At 36.5% G+C, this 21,779-nt stretch overlaps 1 protein-coding gene across 1 annotated transcript in view; it reads left to right on the top strand.

The window, feature by feature from the left end:
- ROBO1 (roundabout guidance receptor 1) overlaps positions 1–21,779 on the top strand; it is a 321,785-nt gene that overhangs the window by 225,499 nt on the left and 74,507 nt on the right. Inside the window, exons 4-6 of the mRNA XM_050915366.1 lie at positions 7,230–7,350; positions 11,073–11,211; positions 12,480–12,607. Coding sequence (XP_050771323.1) covers positions 7,230–7,350; positions 11,073–11,211; positions 12,480–12,607 — 388 coding nt within the window. The remainder of the gene's footprint in view (positions 1–7,229; positions 7,351–11,072; positions 11,212–12,479; positions 12,608–21,779) is intronic.

Below are 21,779 nucleotides of genomic sequence, written 5' to 3'. Positions count from 1 at the left end.
CAAAGCTGAACATAATGACCCACTGCACAGACCCATGCCAAGAGGAAAATTTTGAATAATTCTTTTTTATTTCTATTCTCTCTTCTCAGCCTGTGATGATTTTGTTGTTGTTGTTTCACAATTGTACTTTTAAGTCTAGGAGAACCTTGATTTTGCATATTAAAGCCTTTCAGTTTCTTGTGGGAGCTCATCATAGAAGACGACCTATTGAAAGCAACCTGAGTCCTGTCAGAACAGTTCCCTTTAGAAGACCCTATATCAGGACCTTGAAAAATCCCATATTTTGGCATGATGGCTGTGAGAGATCTGCACTCTGAGAAATGTCTTTCATCAGATTACAAGTTCTAGTGAAGTTTTATCTACCCGTGCTTCTAAGCTTTGAAGTTGAAAGGCAGGACTCTGCTGTTGGAGACTTGTGCTCTGCACAGGTCCTCTGTCCTTAGGGGAAAGTAGGAAATTTCCTATCAATGAGCTACACCCTATGATATCAAGTTGTCTTAAATCCATGTCATTGTCCTGCCAACATTAACTCCAGCCTCAGTTAATTGTTGTAAGACAATGTTGTTACAACAATGTTGGTCAATACCTACAATGACAGTTAGGAACTGAAATCCCCGTGAAATCAGCAGCAGAGTCCCTAGCCCTCTGAAATGACATGGTGGTGGTACTCCTTTCCCCTCCACCCCCTCGGTGCTGTCTGCAGGGTTTGGGCATACTCTGCAGCGTGCAAAGTCACTGCAGAGTCTGGTCTGGTCGTGTAAATGGGCCCCTGTGGTCCCTGGAGAGCCAGTCTGAAATGGCCCTTGGCTTCATTCTTGGTGACTTTTCGACACAGCCCCGCAGAGTGGCCTTGCTTCTGTCTTTTGCAGTGTAGGCACTCTCAGTGGGAAATAGGCTGCTAAATTCCTCTGTAGATTTGGGCTGTGTTGTTTCTTTTATGGTTACCAGGTAAGAATTTTTTATATGTTTCAAAATTTGTGGTTTGTTATGATTATTTTTCCATATTACATTTGTGATACTTTAGGTAACATAATTAAAAACTAAGAGATTTTGTGTGGCAAATTAACCCCAGCTGGTCTGGGATTTTATCCTTGGAGGTGTGTAAATAACACGGTGGTAGTGATGCTTAAAAGAAAATTCCTGTGTAATAAATACTTCAAATCATCTGTCTTGCTTAAGGGGAGAGAAATGAAGACATACCAGACACTGAGTTCAGTTCAAGTTCACCTTTATTTCTGATTTCAGTCACTGATTGCAGCAAAAGCTAGATATGCACCAGTGCATCCAGGGGAGATTCATGCATCAGGTTAAATTTACAGTTTTATAGAAATATCGTAGTTGTCATTACAAACACGTCATTCCCATGTTGGGCTCAGTTGGGCTTTCTTTGGATGTTGCAGAAAGTTTGGTTAGTTCCATATATTTTTTACCAACCCGTAGAATGTACTTATGTGTTACCCATTAGTTTAGTTTGGTGTGTTTTCTGTACTCAGTAAATAGCATTGTGAAAAACAGTTTCTGAGGCAAGTGTTTGCTACTTTCTTTTTTTTTTCTTTTTTTTTTTGAGATCTTGGTAGAGCTGGTTTAAGGCCATGAAGGTAGTTGTAACATGCTTTTGTTGTAGGAGGATTTTAATCTTGGTTTATAATAAGAAAGGAAGTATTACATAGTAAATGTTTTGTACTGTAGCTGTGAAAACATTTGAGGAAAGTATTTTACTGGTTCAAATATTTTCATATAAACATAGCTGTCTGTTCAGAAATTAGTTCTCATTAATGTGAGCTAATACGGCCTATTTTGAATTAAATCTTCCTTTGTGATTAACAAAAGCCAAATGTTTCTAGAAAGTAAGTTTGGGATTGTTACAATTTTAAACTTTTGAAAATTGTATATGCTGATGTATGGATTTTTCTTTTCTGAAGTTGATTTATGACATTCTGCATATATCTTGTCTGTTTCCACTATCTTGTTAGTTGGGTGAAGTATCAAACACATATGGTAATTCTGATATTTGGTATCTTGTGATAATGCCAAGGACTGAATAACCCTCAGCTGCCTCTGAAGTCACCAGATAATTCAGGACACAGATAACCCTTAAGCCTTTGTAGATATCCATCTTCTTGTAGATACAGCCATTAATAATGAGGCCATAAAAGAGGGGAAGGCAGTCTCATGAGCAGACTTGAATCCGATTCTGACTCTGATGTGTCCTGGCTGGATTGGCAGGGGTGCCAGAAGCAGCAGCTTGAATCAATTGTCATTTTATCTACCTTAAATGCTCTTTCTTTTTAAGTAAAGCTATCTTCCTATGCATTTTGCACCGTCCTTTATAGACTCTACCTTTAGGCCTGTCATCATTGCAAGACTGTTTTGTTGCTCTGTATGGTAGGGGGGAGCAATTGACTTGCACTTTGTCATGACAGATTTACGGCACAGGAAGACCACTTGAAAGTGTATTTTAAATTTCTTTCAAATAGAATTTTTTGTGAGTTTGATCTGGAGGAGGCAGCATGTACCTTCCTGGGGTCCCAGAGAATGGAACCGAAAGCAGGACAGACTCCTCTGTCTGAACTTTGAAGTTGAACAAGAACAAACTTTAATCATTGTTGAAGACCTATTCCAAACACGTTTTGATGTCTAGTGTCTGATATTTAAGCATGCTGTAATAGGTATGGAAGAATACATGGGATTCACAAGGCTTGGAACAAGATACACATTTTTAAATAAAAATCTAAGATATGTATTCATTTATACTGCTTTTTACTCAACTTCATTAAAACTGCAAAGTTGTCTTCTGTTGCTGACATTCCATGCCTTACAGTCTATGCTACAATAATAAGTCATAATGTGGACATACTAATCTGTTTTGGGATGCTAAACCACATAGAGGGAAATGAGCAAACTCTGTGTTTCCTAACTAAGAAATAAAAGCTCCATTTTACTTGTATCTATCATTTGTGACACTTAATTACAATTGCCTGTACTTGCCTTGTTCTTTAATTGTTTTATTGCCATTTATGATTAGATGGTATGCTTTTAAAGCAAAGACCACATCTGACAGGTTAATATCACATGCCCGTCACATTTCATTTGAATAAAATGTGATATTATGTATGCTGTACTGTTGAAGACTGAAATACATGAAGTTTGTGATATTACATATGCAGAAAGCCTGGCTATACAAACAGAGGTCAGTATTTCACTCTGCATTCTAAATTTCATTTTCTTATGGATTTAAGTTTGCTTTAGAATTATTTTGCAACAGAGCAGATTTCATTTATTAAATAGAATGAAACTAGGAGCTAAAAGAAAGTTAAAAAAATGCCAGTCACCTTCACATTTGGACTTCCCAAGCATTTCTCTCATGGCTTCATTCTTTCTCATATTTCATAGCACATTTCTGTGAAAAGTAAATGAATCACCCACATATATAAAAATATTTCTTAACACAGACAGATGGGTATGGATTTATACATACAGAAATTTACACATGCAAACACAACACGCATAGGTATATAAAATATAGTCTTAGAGTAAGTATATATATGTGTACAGCTATACTGAATACTTGGTGGTATGTTGTAGAACCCTTGGGTAAGTTTTTATGGATTTGATTTATTGGCTGACCGAGTTGATTCATTATTTGTATATGATTTTTTGCTGCTGGGTGGCCATAATTTACGATTCTGGACCTAGTTAACTCTGTGGGTGCCTAGAGTTTTCTGTATGAACATCTCCAACTATTGTTTAAAGAAATAAATGAAGTAGACTTGCTTGAATGAACAATTTACTCATGAGGAGCAAAATATGGTCAGGCAGGCAGGTCATAGAAAATAGCTATCAATAAATCTTTGTAAGTCACCATGGTATCATATATTCTCTTAACGTACATACAACAATCCATACGTGTTACAGGCAACTAAAGATCGTCTGTGAACCGCTGATCACGATCTTTTTCTCTCATCAGTATTCAGTGCTATTCTTGTATTCTCTACTTGCACAGCCCTGATAAATTTGCTCGTAGGCACAGAACAGAACAAAATTCTGAAGAGGCATGAAAAGTCAAAAAGTGCCTTGGCATCATTTCTGTATAAATGAAACATGATACTTACTTCCATCTTTTCAAAATTGGACTTAAAGCTTTGGCAGTTAGCAAAGCAATTCTTTTCCCATGATATGCATTATCTACCAGAGTAGTGTAATAAAACTGTTTGCTATATCTTGTTTACTGGGAAGAAAGGACTTCTCCTTGTATTCAATATGGTAACAACTCTTCTGGAGGTTTGGGATGAAATGTTACACTGCCTGTCACTTTTTCAAACTGTTATATCATTTGCTACTATAAAGTCCAGCTGGTATATTCTGGGGCAGGGGCACAAATATGAGAAGAGCCCAAGCACTCAAGTTAAAACGCCTTGATTAACTGTTAAGTATCCACAGACTAGGAATAGTTCTAATTTGCAGGTTTTCAGATACTGCCCCCAAAGGTGATTTGGCTCTTTAGTAGTCTAAATACTGGATATGAACTTACAGTACTGGACTTACTGGATATGAACTTAGTAAGACAAAGAAATGTAGCAGTGATTCTTTATGTGTTCCTACAAAAATTCACATGCACGTATTTTGTTGTGTACTTTATTACTTAAAGCCATTGGTCTACAGTCCATAAGTATTTCTAGGATTTCCTATTGAGAGAAAAAGGGGCAAACATTGCACATAGAGAACATAAATTTGTCATAGCTACAGATTTGATTTGCAGTGCCTTGTTAATAAATAGAAGGGCTTGAGCAATCTTACTGATATGGTGGGTACCTAATTGTTAAAATTTAATGGAAAACTTGGGTAGTGACCCAACAGCGAAAGTACGCTTTCTTCTAGCCATCTGTGAATGCTCTAGTTACAGACATATGTAATTCCACATGCACTTGTGGTACATTTTATTGTAACTGTGTAATTCATCGCAATTTAATGTGGCATATCCATCATTGTAGCTAAAGTCCTAAACCCTTCTGTTTTAAGGAAAACAAACAAACAAAAAAATCAACAAAGGAAACTCCTAGGAAAAATAAACCAAACGCATTCAGAATTCCATCTTGGAAGCACAGCTTCCTTCAGTAGGCATGTCACATCTTTGGAAGTGTGTCTCAATGTCCATGAGGGAATGTTTCCTCTGCCTCTCCTTCCTTATGTAAATCTGAAATAACTTGGAAGAAAAGCAGCTTTCAATGATTTTTTTAGTTGTTCAAATGTTTCTGCTTTAATGCTTCTCTCCATCTATGCTTTGAAGAGAACCTTGTGGTGATTCCTAGAAGAAATTCCTAGGATAGTTTTTGCTGGAGGTTACAATTTGTGCAAAATACACAGTTGTGTCATGTTGTAATGGGTTTGAATGGGATTTTCTTAAGTGCTAAAATCATAGAGGAGCACAAATGCTACTGAACGTCAGGAGGACTTAAGCTCTTAAGACATGTATGAAAATCACTGCTTTCAGTTTACATGGGTTTGAAATCATCAGCTGAGTTGATAAATTCTTGTGATATGTACATACATTTCTTTGTTAAATCCACTTCATTCAATATTGATATACGTAAAAAGTATGTATTTCTGCATATGTATCTGGATATACAAGTACCCCAAAATGCATGTGGAAATCTTTCTAAAATTGTTTTTTAAAATCCTTTGCGTAGATTAATTGGAAAGAAATAGCTTTCAGTGATTTAGGAAGAGGTAAAACAGGAATAAATATAGATAGACTTCTAGTTATATTTTACATTCTCTTCTCATGCTTACCAGTTCAGGTGGTCAACAATCAAAAAATGCACAGATTCTTGAAAAATGTGTATTTGCAGGTCACCTTTATTTTTTCATTCTTCATGCCTCAAATCCCCATTGAAATTTCAGCACTACGAGATTCTGGATGATAAAGGACATATCTTTTCTGTTCCCAAACGAGTGCCAAAGGCAACAGAATGAAATTTGTATGCAACACTACTACGTTACACGTGCATGTTCATTTATCTCAATAACTGACTGTCATCTTTGTGCGCGTACATCTTACAATGATAATAAGAGCCCAACGCTGCTCAAGATGTCAAATTTTCAGGGATAGATTTCTAGCTGCAGGCAACTTGAGCAAAATACCTCATATTGAGAACACTCTTCTCCTTGTCACTGACCACATTAGACTCTTTCATGTAGCTTCATATGTGGCTTTTATTTATTGTGTACTTCCACCCATGCGTTGAACTGCAGTGGTTTTCATATGTGATTGGACTCATAAGCATATGTTCACTTAAAAATGTAATTAATGTAATTAAGTAACATTTTTGTATATTAAAGTAAACATGGTACATATTCAGTTGCCTACACAAATTTTGCAGCATTTTGGCAAACTTTGAAACTTGTTCACCCGTTTTGTCAATCAAATGGGGGAATAAATACTCTTAAAGGGAGAGCAGATATTTTCATATGCATTTAATATATATTTTTATATAAAATACTAAGATTTGGAATCACAAAGGGGAAGTATGTTTTCTAATTTGGGGGTTATTAGAATTCCATTATCTTCCAAAAACTGAATTCAGAATTAAGAGCAGAAAGTTATTCATTTCCCAGTAAGGATTTAATTGCTTCTGCCCAGCTGCTTATCAGACTTTAAAATTACTTATTTAAAGGTGAAGAACTAAAGAATAAAAAATTTCCTTCGCTTCCTTAAGAAATGAAAACCAAAACAAACACAAAATTAATGAATAATAACGAGCATGACCAATGGTGGGATAATGTATACATATTTCTTGTCAAGAAAAAGTAATTGCAGCACTTGATGTGAAAATGAGATTTATGTCTAGTGCTAATTTTTACTCTCCACTTGATTACATCAAACTGCAGTAGTACATAGGAAGGAATTGGAGTCCTTCTGGCCAACAAGCATTAAACAGGCTGTTGAACAGCTAGTATTAAATTACGCAGAATGAAGAAGAGAGTAATAGGGGTCCAAATCCGAGAGATTTTAAAATACTGATGTAAAACTAAGAGGCAAGCTTTTTGCATAAGAGAAGGAAATCAGGTTAATAGTAATTTTTTTTTTTTCACTCTTTTGTATGATTTGGAAAATCACTGACAGCTCGGTTTGTTTCATTATCTGTAACAAAACTTTTTTCAAGTTAATAAATATTATTAAATCGCTAGTTCATATTAAAGTATTTTTTATTATCCTTGATTTGTCCTAGATCAGAGGAGGAAAGCTTATGATCACATACACAAGAAAGAATGATGCTGGCAAATATGTTTGTGTTGGAACAAATATGGTTGGAGAACGTGAAAGTGAAGTTGCAGAGCTCACTGTTTTAGGTAAGAATTCCTACTTTAAGACTGTGTTAATGAAAATGTCCAACTTCTGTTTTTCCTAGTAAGCCCTTTATTAAGGACCATTCTCATCTATTTCCTTTTCAGTGTTTTTGTTGAAAATGTTTTTGTCATGGTTGTGTTCTAGCAAATGGGTGGCAGTTAATGGCTTTGCAATCCACCTTGGACTGTTTTTGCTATTGGAAGACACTTTCTTACTTAGTTCTCAAACTGAAATTAATTCCAGTGTCCACTGACTGGATCACTATTGTAAAATAATAGCAAAACAAAAATTAACATCACTAAGAAGCAGAGGCTTAATTTTTCCCTCTTGTTGAAGAAAATTAGAATTATTCTAAATTTCTATTCTAAATAATTATCCTTTCATTTATAGTTGTGTGTACTGAGTGTTGTAAAGATACAACAGGTCTACTTGTGCAAGTGATCCTAATGATAGTTCCTCTGAGCATCAAAAAATACGTTTTCATTTAAGATAACTTAGCTTAGCTGAAAATTGCTTTTTGTTGCTATTGCAGAAAAGCTCTAACTCCAAGTGCAATCTCAGAATTCCTTCAGCATGGGAGAATTGCCTCCTGATCACTGTAGATGCAGCTTTGGTAGTTTTCATTCAAAATGTGTCCCGTGTTATTTTAAAGTAGGGGTGGCTTGAGATTGCTTAATTGTTTCTGCAGAAGGAATAGATATTTTATGATCACAGGATGAGAATATGCAAGCCAGCCATGGTTCATGACACACTGGTTTCCATCACAGTGCTCCTGCAGTAGTCCTGGCTCTTGCTTTTTTTCTTTTTTTTTTTAATTCAGGTTTAAGATCTGTTTTGTCAGTCTTTGGCACTTTTACCTGTCTTCACTACTTTTCAGAGTTAGGACTCAGGCAGCTTGAAGTCCTGTTCAGTTTTATTTGAAGTAGGGTTTTCCATAATAAAACGAGATTGTATGCCATCTTAAAGCTGTTGAAACTGAATATCTAACAAGATAGTGTATAACTTTTTAGAAGCTAAGGAAGACTTCCTATGATCCACTATACTGGTTTGGTTTTTCTTTAATTTATAGACACCTTTGAAGCACTTTGGGAGGAAGTTCATTGTCAAATACACTTTTAGAACTTCCAGGCAAAATCTAGAATTGGAAGACAGTCATAGTTACCTGAGTAAAGTCCTGGCACTGGGCTCCTAGTTAACTGTACCAGTTAATTGCTCATCACCAGTCTACTGCTAACCAGGAAATCATGGTATGGACTGTTATGTAATCCAGGCTAGAAAATAATACTCTTGGCGAACACCTGTAAGAGCAGTGCATTGCAGAGAGAGGTCTGTGTTTGCCTTTTCCTTCGTCTCGTTTTCCCTTCAAACATATTTCTGATTTTCAGCCTGGGAAAACTAGTGAGGTTTTCTTTTCAAACAGGACAGTAAAGCTTTGAATGTCTTATCAGTCTGTGTCTAGAAATCTTTAATACACCTTATTCTTTCAACTCAGGCCTTAGATATGCATGAAAAAGCGTGAGAAACATGCTGACTTCTTATATTAAAATCTTTCAACATAAATCTTCTGTTTATGGGTTCTGGTTATTTAGAAGTTGAACTTTTGCTTTTAGGTCTCTGCTTTAGATCAGAGGGAGGATTGCATGCCAGAAACTGTAATATTAGAAAGTTTCAAAGTGGTCCTTGCTAAGCTTTCCTTGTATTTACCAAATAATCGTGTGACAAAGATAGATACTTAAATCAGTGCTGATTTCCCTTATCCATTTATGCGTTTGAATAAGAACGTTATGAATGGGCAGACAAAAGCTCTCGGTCTATTACTCTTCCTTTAGGAAACTGATCTAGAGAACAATGTGCCTCTTGTGGGTTTTGCTGTTGTGCAGCAGTCCTGGCCTTACCAGATCAGTCCTTTTTCTCTTGCGTAATTAAGTTGAATATTCTTCCCCAAACTATTCTTACTCTGAAGTTTAATCCGGAATGTTCTTTTCTTGCGTTTATATTGTGGTTTTACTGCACCTACAAGAAAGGGGCCGGGACGGGGGCGGAAATGTCTATATCTGTATTTTTTTAATTCACAGCTAGATTCATGTCTGTGGGTCTCTGTTTTATTTCTCACTTCTTGTATATGAACACAGGCTAGAACTGACAGCTTAAAGATCAACTTGCTATTTCATCTAACATTATTTGCCTAGCATTGCAAGCAAAGGTAAGTTTTCTACAACACAAGTGTCCGGTTGGTCTGAACATCCTCGAGAATAAAGGAAGCTCTTTTATAGGGTTTTGTTCAGTTCATATTTCCACTTCAGTCCTTTTTGAACCATTCACTAAGGTTTTATAATACTGAATCTCTATATCTTTATCTGCAAAGTCAAAGCAATATTCAGAACCACCTTTTTCAAACACAAATGTGAGACACTAAGAATATAGGATTGTCTCTTTATCCTTCTGTCTGGTGCTTTTATACTCCTATGAGAAATTTGTGGCATATTTTTGAGTATTCACACTTCCTGATTGTGCCAATGGCTTCAGACTCTTCCAGTTCCAGGGAGATGATATTTATATGTCTAATACATACAAGTCAAAACATGCAACTGCCTTCTCAACTCCCTCAGAGCTTTCACAGGTTTATAGGCAAAAAGGTCATCTGCCTTAGGCAAAGGAACCTGCCAACTCTCCTGGTAAACCTTCCCTGTTCTTTTATGAACGTCCTGTTGTCATCTGGTACTGCCTTTCTAGATGGGTAATCCTTCCTGGAGTACCCCAGAAATTGTTAAAAACACTTTTCTTCCTTGTGCATGTGCAAACCTCACTGCACTCCAGCCTGGTGTGGAACTATGAAACTATGAATAGCCCGGCACCATAAAGCTTTGAACCCTGTTACAGGTAGAAAAGTGTGTCAATCCCTTTCCTGAAATTTCCAGCTAGTAGCTGGGTTGCCAGAAGAGCACAGCCTGTACTGAGATCCCATTTTGTTTCCCAAAGCCTGAGAAAAAGTATGCAGGAATTAATCTGACTCTGGTGAGCCAGTACTTGGGTCATCCATGTCCTACAATGTAAGTCAGGGATAACAGCAATTTTTATGAAAAAAATTATAGAGAGGACATTGTGGGGGTTTTGGGCTTGTTTTATTTTGTGTGCTAGTGAAAGAAAAAACTGTTGTCTTTCTAATGTAGCATTGGAAATTGCTGCATCGAACACTAGCTGCTGCTGACACCTGCAAGTAACCTCAGAGAGATACTGTGCTGGGCCTTATTTGGCCTTCAAATTTAGAGGCACCATTGAGTCAAAACCTCCAGTGAGACAATGTTTGGTTTGTGCCTTCTGTCTTTTTGAAGCAGTGTAGCAGATGAGTGGTCATTTGTCTGGGTCCTTGCAGCAGGCCTGCTTCTATCTGAGGAGCGATGTGTATTTAGATTTTCTGCGTAGGTTGTGTTTTCCTTTAGCTATATTAGCTGCGACGATGATACATAAGAAGTAAGGAAGTCTGTGCTGGGATCCTGAGCCACGTTGAGAGCGTCTGCCTCCTGTGCTGAGGTTCACAGTGCTGGCCATCTGCAGGGCTACGGATCTTCTGCCTGGGGCTGGGAGCGAGAGGAGCGGTGCACAGGCACCTCCATCAGATTCGTCACCCTGCTCTCCTTGCTCTAACAGCCACAGTTCAGGGAAAATCGCAATTTGGGCACAGAACTGCTGGACTAATCCCTTTTTTTCTTTCCTTTCCTTTTAGAGAGACCATCTTTTGTGAAGAGACCAAGTAATTTGGCTGTAACTGTGGATGATAGTGCAGAGTTTAAGTGTGAGGCAAGAGGTGACCCAGTCCCTACAGTAAGATGGAGGAAAGATGATGGAGAATTACCAAAAGCAAGGTGCAGTACATGGAGTTACCTTTTTTATGACATCTAGCTTGGTATTTGATGTAGCCATTCAACATTTGACAGCTAGCATTTCTTTTTCTTGAATGGAGAAGGCCTGGCTTGATCTAGTAAGACATTTCTAATTACCAGCTCTATTTGAAGTTATAATTTACATTGAAACTTAAGAATGTCTTGTTCTCAAGCTTTTGTTGTGACAAGACATGACAAATACAACAAAAAATAACTAAGTTCAGTCAGTAATATCTGATACAGATTAATTCTTCACCTCAAGAGTCTTCCATAATTACTAGAAGTTTTGGAGAATGTATAACAAATAGTAAATTAGATTACAACATCAAGAAATATATACTGGAATTGCAATTGATATAAAATGTAGTCTGGTAATGTAGAAAGCTGCCTTGGTTATACATGTTTTTGTTACTAAGTTTCCAGTTAACTTTTTTTTCCTGTCATTGCTCTAATTCAGGCCAAAAAGTAAAACACCATGTTAAAAAGAAATACTTTCTGTGATAGATAGATGGATTATTTATTTATTTACTTTGAATTCCCAATTATCAGTTAAAAACCTGTTAGGGGAGGGGATTGAAAGAATAAACCCTGTAACAGTTGGCTACGGCCATCCAAATCCAGCTTCCTGTTAATCTAGTCTATAGCTTTAATAAAACCTATAGCATTTTTAAGAGAAAAATCTACTTCCTATAAAGAGAAACACATTGGCTGCATTATACAAAGAAGAGAAAAAAAGTGATGAAAGGATAGGAAATGGTAAAAGGCCACATTGTTCTTTAAAAAAAATTATTGAATGAATTGTGATTTATCTTGACTTTCAAGCAATTTGGATCTTCTTGAGAACAATATTTTCTTTTCAACCATATTAAAAAAATCATTCAGATGGAAAAATTATAGGGAGAATAATAACTGTTATTACATTTACTTGTTAAAAGAGTTCTAACAATTAAAACGTTCTGCGTTAGAGCTTTACAATTGTATTATGCCAGTGAAATTCTACTGACGTCAGTAAAACTGACTCACGTTGCAAATGAAATCAGAATAAGGTTTTCAAATATTTAGTTATATTTTGCTTTTAAAACTTTATTTTTACATTATCAATTTATAAGGATTTATGCATATTTTTATTTCTAAGGGAAATCTAAGAATAAAAATATTTGAGAGCAAACCCACCATATTTTTACCCTTTACAGAAATTTGACAAAGTTCTAGTATTCCTATTCATTGTTTATTACTATGTATATTTAAAGATACGAAATCCGTGATGATCATACCTTGAAAATCCGGAAAGTTATGGCAGGAGACATGGGCTCATATACTTGTGTTGCAGAAAATATGGTTGGAAAAGCTGAAGCATCAGCAACTCTAACAGTTCAAGGTAAGAATGTTTCTTTGCATAGTACTCCAGTCTAGAATAAAGTTGATTTTTTTGCACGGCAACTTTATAGAGTTGCAGACTCTGCAGCTTTATAGAGTATATGCAAACTAGTTGAGTCTATACACAACTATTAGCATTGCAACGTATGCAGGAACTCTATGCTGTGTTGTAAAAGAAAAATGCAAAAATATGAATTTGGTTTGACTTGTATTCTTAAGAAATTGAAGCAGTTCACATGTAGGAATTTTTGAAAGCAGTCTGTACGGTACTGGGATGGGGAACTGAATACGTTTTGAACTTCAGTGTGATCAGAATCATGTCACTTACAATCTTTGTATCTGAAACCCTAACAGAAAGAAGAAAACAAGAGTTACCAAGCTACGGTGTTTTAACTCGAAAAGAAGGAGTTATAAGTTCAAGTATCTGCCAAATTTTTTCAATTAAATGTAGTAAAGAAGCAGTGAATGATAATCTGTTTGTGTATCTTTTAATACACTAACCCAGACCACTGGAATTCCTGTTGCTTTTTCATTATAAAAGCGTATCGTAGCACTACTGTTTCTTTGTAAGATAAAAATTCAGTGGAACTCAGTGAACTAATATGTATAAAAATCCTTCCTTGCTTTTATATACACAATCCAGATGTTCACTATTCAGCTAATCCCTCTCTTCCTTTCCTGGCTAGCAGACAGGCTATGATGTCATCCTGATGCTTTTTTCTGAGGACTGATGGTCCTTCTGTCCTTTTCTCTGTTCAGTGGGAATTAGTCATTATGGAGTTCTGGGGAAGTATAGGCTTAAAAGTATTTTATTTGGTAACAGGCCTCTATTTTGACACATTTGCTGTAACAGGAAAGGTCCTTAACCTGCTCTCCTTTTTCTACCAGAAACATTTGGTGTCCCTAACATCTGTAGCTGTTAAGAAAATAGGAATTCTTTTGTTGAAGCTCTCATAAAACCAAGAATTTTGAGATGTTCTGTTTTGTTAGTCACCATGATGTTTATACATCAAAACTGATACCTTATGTTTGCAAAATAACCAACTTTTATGCTCAGTGTTTCAGAATAAAAGATTAACATGTGAGCAGTAAGCATAGTTTATTCAAAAGAAAAAGACTGAATTATTTTTTAAATGTCAATTTGTTCTGAAGATCACATCTTATATCAACTGTTAATCTTGTAAAATGTTAGATTAAGAAAATTTGCTTTATGACTGGTTGAGCAGTTACGTTTCTGGAAATAAGCTATTGGTAGCCCTAATCCTTCATAGTCCTATTCAAAATAATAAGCAAACATGTTCTTGTAATCTCATTTAGGTTAATGGGGCTACTTAGATATAAAATTACATAAGTATATAGATGTTAAAGATCGAGTGAGATCTTTTGAATTTTGGTAACAAAATGGTACTTTTAAGGAACGTGCTCATAACCTAAGTCTTGATTCAGCAAGATTTTTTTTTTTTTTTAAGTACTAGTATTATGCAGTAGGTATTTACATTGTAGCCGCTTTGCTCTGCAGATATTGTTATGGGATAATTTGTTTCCCAGTGTGAATGGATTACCTCCTGAGCCATTTGTCTGTACTAATGTCTTCATAGAAGGGATTGATGTGAGAAACTGTAATGTGTAAGGCCAATTTGTAGTTGGTAATGTAGTAAATTATGATCAAAATCCATTTATTAGAGTATCCAGGAGACCTAGTTTTATGGGAAGAAAATAAAAGACTCCTCTAGAAAACATGCATTTTCCATTCAGATTTTTTCAGATTTTTCCTTCTTTTTCCTCCTTCTCCTCTTCTTCCTCCTCTCCCTTCCTCTTTAAAACACTTCTTTTTTGTCTAAAGGGTCAGCTTGTTGACTATGCTCCATCTATAGAGGTAGATTTGATCTCTTGTTTCAGTGCTAAGATGACATTCATCTGACTGTTTGTGGACACACAGCTCTCTGAGGAGAATTTTTTTTTTTTCATAGGAGTAGTATTTTTTCCAGGTGGTTTAAGGAACAGAAATGACAAGTCTCTTCTGTACTTTTGGTGATTGTCACATGATCTGTTGACTGCAGGGTTTAATAAATGTGTGTTCTGCTATGCCAAATAGAGTTATTTTGGTTACATATTTGTAAACAGAGGGCTATGTTGCAAATCATGGCCTCAGAAGTTATGGCTGCCACTGTGCAGACTTGTTAAATTCAGCAAAGGACAAAGAGGGATTTTTGCTTGGTTTTGGGTTTGTCTGGGTTTTGGGTTTTTTTGTGGGGGTTTGTTTGGGTTTTTTTTTCCCTCTCAGTGTCTCAGCAATAGGCTGTAGTGTTTTCATGCCAGACTATATGCCAAAGAAAGAATATGAGAGTTGTTAATGGTAACCCCAGAAGATGCGTGTCCGTGTTAGGAAAGGGGCAGTCATCGTCTGTCAAGTGTCTGTACGGTGGAACTGCTGCACTGAATGAAACACGGCACACAGCAGAAAGGGCTGTAAGCAGTGCTCTTCGGGAGACTGCTCAGGCCTTGGGGTTGGTAGCACTGCTAAGAAGAGGACATAGCCTCTTCTATACTCGTCATTTTTCAGGCCTCAAGCACTGTGATTGACCTGTGTATGTTCTGCACTATATAGGATTATCTAGGGTATTAAAAGGTGGAGCATGCAACATCAGGGCTAATTGAGATACCTAGGTGTCAGGAATGTGTTGATGAACCACGGTGAATAGCTAACCTGCTAACCAGCAGAGAGCTGCCCTGGATCTGGCAGTGTTATTAACTCCAGGTCAGCTCTGACCCTGCTTGATCTAGCAGATGTTGGAGTGCATAGTGCATGCCCTGCAGTGCTCCCTGTCTCAGGAAAACTGCACAGCACTGCCTCTGAGCTAGGCGAATGGGCCCAATCTCTGTCCGTGGACTAGAAACTGTCAACTCAGATAGTTCAACTATATATAATAGGATGCTAACTGTAGTAAATACAAAAGAGGGGAGGGAATATCAGTTCCATTTTAATGTTCTGCCTGCTCATGGCACCAGCATCACAGATTCTGATTATTGGAATCACTATTTTCCTTTATACAGACTCCTAACTTTGGGGATTATAAGTGTTTCCTACATGAAGTACAGATGCTGTATTTTTATTGTGATTTCAGTCATATTCTTAAACCAAATTTGGAGTTCTGTATTGACATAGAAGTTTGAACCCTTCACTTAGTCTTTTACTATTGCAGCTTAAAAGCATTTCCATCCTTGAAACTGTTTGTCAAGTTATCTTATTTTCTCCTTGGAAAATTAAGTAGTTAAGAAAATGTAATCCTGCTGTTGTTTGCATTTTCCTAAAATTAGAGTGTCTCAGTCCACTGTTTTCATTTTGCAACAATGTGTAGTGCATATGTAAGGCATCCAGAGATGTTGCTAAATACATATGGAAGCATTTCATTCAGGAGATGTTTAATTATTAAATACCTCAGTTAATACAAACTGCCAGGAAGCAGCCCAGAGTACAATACATTATATTTTACTCTTACATTATATTTTACCAAGTAGCTGATGTGCTCCGGAAAAGGGTAACAATGGCCAAAAGTGCATCTCTGGAACCACTGGATTTCTCTCTTGCTCTAGCACTAAGCAAGTTGGATATATTTATTGTGTATGTGTTTAATATATATGCAAGATTCTTTTCCTGTTTTCGTGGAGATTTCTATTATGTGATTTGCTTGGTTTTATGCCTTGAAGCAGGACTGTAGAAATTATAATATTATATATTTCATTATTATATATATAATTGAAGCCCATGTTCCTAAGATACACAAAATTACCAAAAATGCATGCCTCAGAACTTCACTTCTAAAAGAGAATTAGTTTTACCATTAGTGCAAGTAGAAGTAGGGCTTCTTCAAGAATCTGCAAATTTCACATTTAATCATAAAAATGCTTTTAAGTAAATCTAACAACCAAAGGTTTTACATATTTTCCCCTACTTCCATTTGCTTCGCTCCCATTTGCAGTAATTAGGCTTTCTTAACATCTAATTTTATAATAAGGTTATAATTTATGCTGAAAAGAGCTTTACTCTCCTATACCAGCAGAAATCATGGATCCAGTGGAAGTCCTACGATGCAGTTGGCCAAGACCATTATAGCAATGACAGTGTAGTTGCTACTCAGCAGGACTTAAAAGAGAAACAGGTCAAGTAGGTCAGTTGACTTGAGGACTTCACAAGAATAATACCAACACTGCGGCTCTTGGTGACCGTCAGTCAGTCACCAGCAGGTTGGTAGTGAACAACAATCCTCAAACATTGAGTTCTTCATAACTCTTCTTCCCCAAGCAGTGGCTCTGGAGGAGCTCGCAATACTTGTTACAGTGCCCTGCCTAATATGCACCTAAACATACAGCAGTGACTGAACTGTAAAATGTAAATTTTGCCATTCAAAGGCACTAAACACATTCAGTGTTACCAGTTTGGCAGGAAAAAAGAAGTCCTGTGGAAATTACACTAGCCAATTCTTATTTTACAGTGGTGATCTTTGATATCAAGGTTTTTTAGCTTGTGATGTCATTAATTTTAGGGCTAACAGAGCTTGTCTGCAAGGTGGATAGTGAGCAGAACTTTTGCTAAGTAACTTCTGGCTATGATTTTGCTGGAGTAGTCAACTGACAAGGAATTTTAATCTGAAAAGCTGGCACATGCTTCAGGTCTGGAATTTCCTCCTCCTTCCACCCCCTCTTTGTACAAAGTAGCTTCAAGGCATGCCGTAAAAGACATCTATTTGATAAGGCTTCTGCGTAGGGCTGAGAATACCACCTGGAATGAAAAGGAATAGGATTTGCTCTTTTATCTGTCAGATACCATATAAATGTTTCCACTGTGTCAGGCCGCTGCTACGCATTGTAAGTTGGCTGTAAATGTAATTGCTTTATAGGCATCTGAGCTACCTACATTAAAATAACAAAGACAAAATTCAGATTTTTATGGGATTAGAAAAATGCTATTGAGGTATATGGTGGTTATTATGTGTTGCAGTGAATGCCTCACAGTATCATGGGTGAATTTAACGACTTGAATTTTAGAACTAGGATTTGGATTTAAATCTGAACTTGTCTACATGGTCTCTCTTTAAGTCAGTATTTCTCCTTTTGAAAGAACTAATTTTAGGCCATATTCTGTCTTCAGTCCCCATGAAAGAGAAAGAAAGAACAGTGATTGTCCTATGAACTTCAGGATTTTTTTAATTAATAAACTTTTGGCAGGATGAATGAGGGAAACCATCTCTTGTGATTTGTATAGCTTAAAGAGACAGCCCTTTCCCCCTTAATGACTGCTGTAAACTATGACAGCACTTCAGATTTCTATCAAGGATCTGAGGAGTTTGGCTGCCACCTATTTCTGGTGAAAGAATATAAATCTTAAGAGTTAATCAGAAGGAACTGAGGAAACTGTCTGAAGAAGAGATTAGTGCCCTGAAGGTGCTTGTTCTACTGATGCAAGTGATGAACACTAAGATTCCTGAAGCATTTCTAAAATACAGGTGAAAGAAGAGATCAGTAAATATTTCAGCGAAATTTAAAAAAAAAAAGTGATTTATAGTTGCTTCAAATCCATGTAACATATTTTAATAAATAACTGCTTCTATGGTTTTTCAGTTTTTAAATAGAGTTTTATTTTTTTTACATGGAGTCTCGCAAGAGTGACAGCAATTGCTTACAGGGAAATAACACTTAAAAACTTTTGAGATTCCTTCCTGCAATTTAGTACTTTGAAACAAGGACTTGAGACGGATGTTTCTGAGCAAGCAGAACACAAGGAGTCCAAATAATTTGGAGAAACATTACTACAAAAATAAGTTGAAGCTAGAGGCTTTCTCCTGCTGAAAGGGTTTTATTGACTGTAAAGTTCTTAAAAATTCTACCTTTAATCACTTGCTGCAGAGAATTGAAGAAAGTAGATTTGTGTAGCATACTTCAGCACTCAATTAAAAAGTAGCAAAGAAAATCTGAAGACTGTTTTCTAGTGCCTGCAGTTTCCTAAATCCCATGGCTAGAGAAAAATCAATTGGTTTTGTATTAGGCTTCACTGTTGCAGACTTTATTTTGTGACTGCTGTTCTAAAGATAACGTTTCAATAATTCTATCTTTGGAACAGACAAAGTAGAATTTTACTACAAGTTGTTGAGTTTGCATATTTTGGGGTTTATGTATAAAATTAAATAGAGTGCAAGGAATAATAATTTTCATTGGTTGTTCATTGAACAGTACTTCTGCTATATGTTCATTCTGAAATAAACTTAGGCTTTATTAAACTAAGCTAAACATCCATAAAAAGGTAATACACACTTTATTTTTGCCTTGTTTATAGCCTGTAAGTAATTTTCATAGGACTATACAGTGATTATAGTGCACTCTCTTATTTTTGTTAGTTCACATGCATCATTAAAATCAGTCATCTCTGAACTGGTTCTTGACAAAAAAAATGCTGACTTATAATAACAGTGCATTCAAACATTATTTTGATAAGCTATTTAGAGTACCATTTGTTAATTTGAATTATGTTTTGTTTGAACACTAAAATACTTTATTGTTAGGTGCTGAGTAACACTCAAGAACTGGTAATAAAGTATCTTGCAGTCTTTATACGAGAACTAGATCACCTAGTAGGCTCAGTATCAGAATTTTCCAGTGCAAGAAAAAAACAGCTTCTTCAGGTTAAGCTGCTAAATATCAAGTATGCTCACATTATTTTCTGCAGGAGGTATCTGCATGCTCCTCTTGTCCCTATGACCACACATTAATTCCCAAAGTTTGGGGTGATTTTTTTTTTTTTCCATTTATGTATGGAATAGCATGAGAGGATTGAGAAACAAGAAAACAAAGCTCTCTGGATGGACATTAGGTTGCTTGTCTTGTTCTCATAAATGTCCTGTGCTCTCTAAACACAGCATTCTGTTCTCTTTGCATCTTTCAGTGGCATGATGAGAGCCCACTTAGGACTTGCATCTCCTCAAACTAAACAGCCGCTCTCTCTTTTGCCACAGTTAAGGTAGCACATTGATACCTGGGTCTCAGTACAGAGGAAGAAGTCACCTAAGAGTTCTGCTGTGGCCCAGTCTTCCACTAGCAAGGTCTGGTGGCCTTTTCTGTACCTCTTCCTTCAGAGTTCTTGGGTGCTCAGATCTTGACACATTTTTTTCCTCAAAGAGTATAACTAACCTAACTAAAGACTAAACCTCAAAACATGTTTGCTAATATCCCTAGACCATCATAGCTGCAGCAACACTTTTGTTTCAGACTTCCAGCAATTTTTGATAGCATTATCATCTTTTGGCAGAGGTGAACCACTGCTTCACTGTATGAAAATCAGGCTGAGTGTCCCTGAATTTTTTTATTTTATTTTATTTTTGCACATAGTGTTTATTTCCTTAAGCAACTTGTTCCCTTTTCTGCCTCCATCATAGTAAAAATTCCCAGTACCTGATGGATGATTCCATCTTGTATAGAATTCTTATATGTCGTATTTTTTGCTACCTATAATTAAAATTTGTTAATATGTCACGGTTACCTTCCTGTTAACATTATTAAAAGGTAAGTTCAGGTATTAGTGTCCCATACGTAGACTTTGGTTGTTTCTGTGTAGGGGGTGTGGTGTCCCCATAAAAAGAAGTCCAGATTTCTTTTGAAATAGTATCTGTTTCAGTTGACAGTGTTACTTACTGAGTATTGCATGCCCAAAATAACATTTTTTAATGATCAAAAGTTACTGCACTGTAGAGATTTATTGTCCTTCCATTTTTAGTGTGTGTTTGGTATCCATTGATCATGGGGCTTTGGCCACTTTTCACAAATAGCTTTAACTTACTATAAGAAGGTTACTATGGATTTCAAGTACTTCTTTCCAAGAAGAAAACTGTGCTGTCATAAACAGCTGGGAAAAAAATCCCACTCAATTTTCTTTTCAGTTCTACTATCTTTTACTGTAAGTCAAAAAATGCAGTAGAAGGCTCCTAAGAATTCTTCAAATAGTATCCAGTTATCGTAATCTTTTTATACTTCTGCACAGCTTATTTAAAATTCATCTATCTTTTTTCACTCTTTTAAAAGGCTTTAATGTAAATATTTGTAGCCACGACTACTTAGATTGCAGCAGTGCCCAAAATTACCTCTTCATTTTAAACACAGGGGAAGACAACTCTTCTCCGAAAAGAGAAGCCTGGGAAACAGGACTCCACAGTTTACTGCATTACTCTAGTTTTTAAATAGATGGAATTAGACTTGTCCTAAGTGTGCTTTCTAAATGGTATTTGGTTTATAGGATGGTTTAGGAGGACCGAGAGCAAGGAAGGGGGAGGGGAGACTAGGAGAGGAACTTCTGGAAGACCTTAAATCCCTCTCTCCCTCTCTCTGTCTTCTAACCCCCATATTTCAGATTTCTCTTGTCACCTCAAGGCAACAAGTACAGGATTTATAAACATTTTAAACTGCGTACTACATGTATTAGCCTGAGAGGTGCTACCTTTTAAAACCACACTGCAAAGTCTATTTCCACATTTTTTATTTTTATCATAGAAATCTTCATTGACTCGTGCAGAAGGAGAGATTATGAACTTTCTTATTTTGTAGCTAGTATCAGCAAAATCAGTTGCAAATCAAAAAATCTCATGTGAGTACATTTTACACACTGTTCTCTTCCCACAAATTTTTGCAGTAGGTTCCTCCCCCACACGCATATACAAACACACAAACACTTGTGTAGCCCTTTTCATCTTGACTTTTTAAATGTTTTAAAGAGAAGATTCATTAGCCTGCTCTGAAGCAGACATTAAGATAATGTAGTTCCACAACTGAGACACAGCTGAGATAGAGTCAGATTTTACTGCCCAGCCCCATCAATTAGAGTTGAGGAGGGAAACACCTCTCAGGCTAAATTAAATCTCCAGATGGCCAGAAATCCATAAGGAGTCAATGCCATTTGATAGCTCTTGAAAACAGAATAGAACCCAAGCAGGAGGTTTGGTTAATGCACAGATCTTGTGCTGTTTATCAGCAGAGGGTGGAGTTTAAGCCACCAAAGAGAGCAGAGAAGCTTAGTGACATTTTAATGCTGATAATGAAACCAACAAACCGTTGAGACAAATTGCTTGTTGCTCCCACCTGTCCTGGTTTCGGTTGGGACAGAGTTAATTCTCTTCCTAGTAGCTGGTACA

This window comes from Gymnogyps californianus, chromosome 1 (assembly GCF_018139145.2).
Source record: "Gymnogyps californianus isolate 813 chromosome 1, ASM1813914v2, whole genome shotgun sequence".
NCBI classification, from domain to species: Eukaryota; Metazoa; Chordata; class Aves; order Accipitriformes; family Cathartidae; genus Gymnogyps; species Gymnogyps californianus.
Note: the sequence above shows the minus strand (reverse complement) of the source record. Positions and strands in the feature narration are given on the sequence as shown.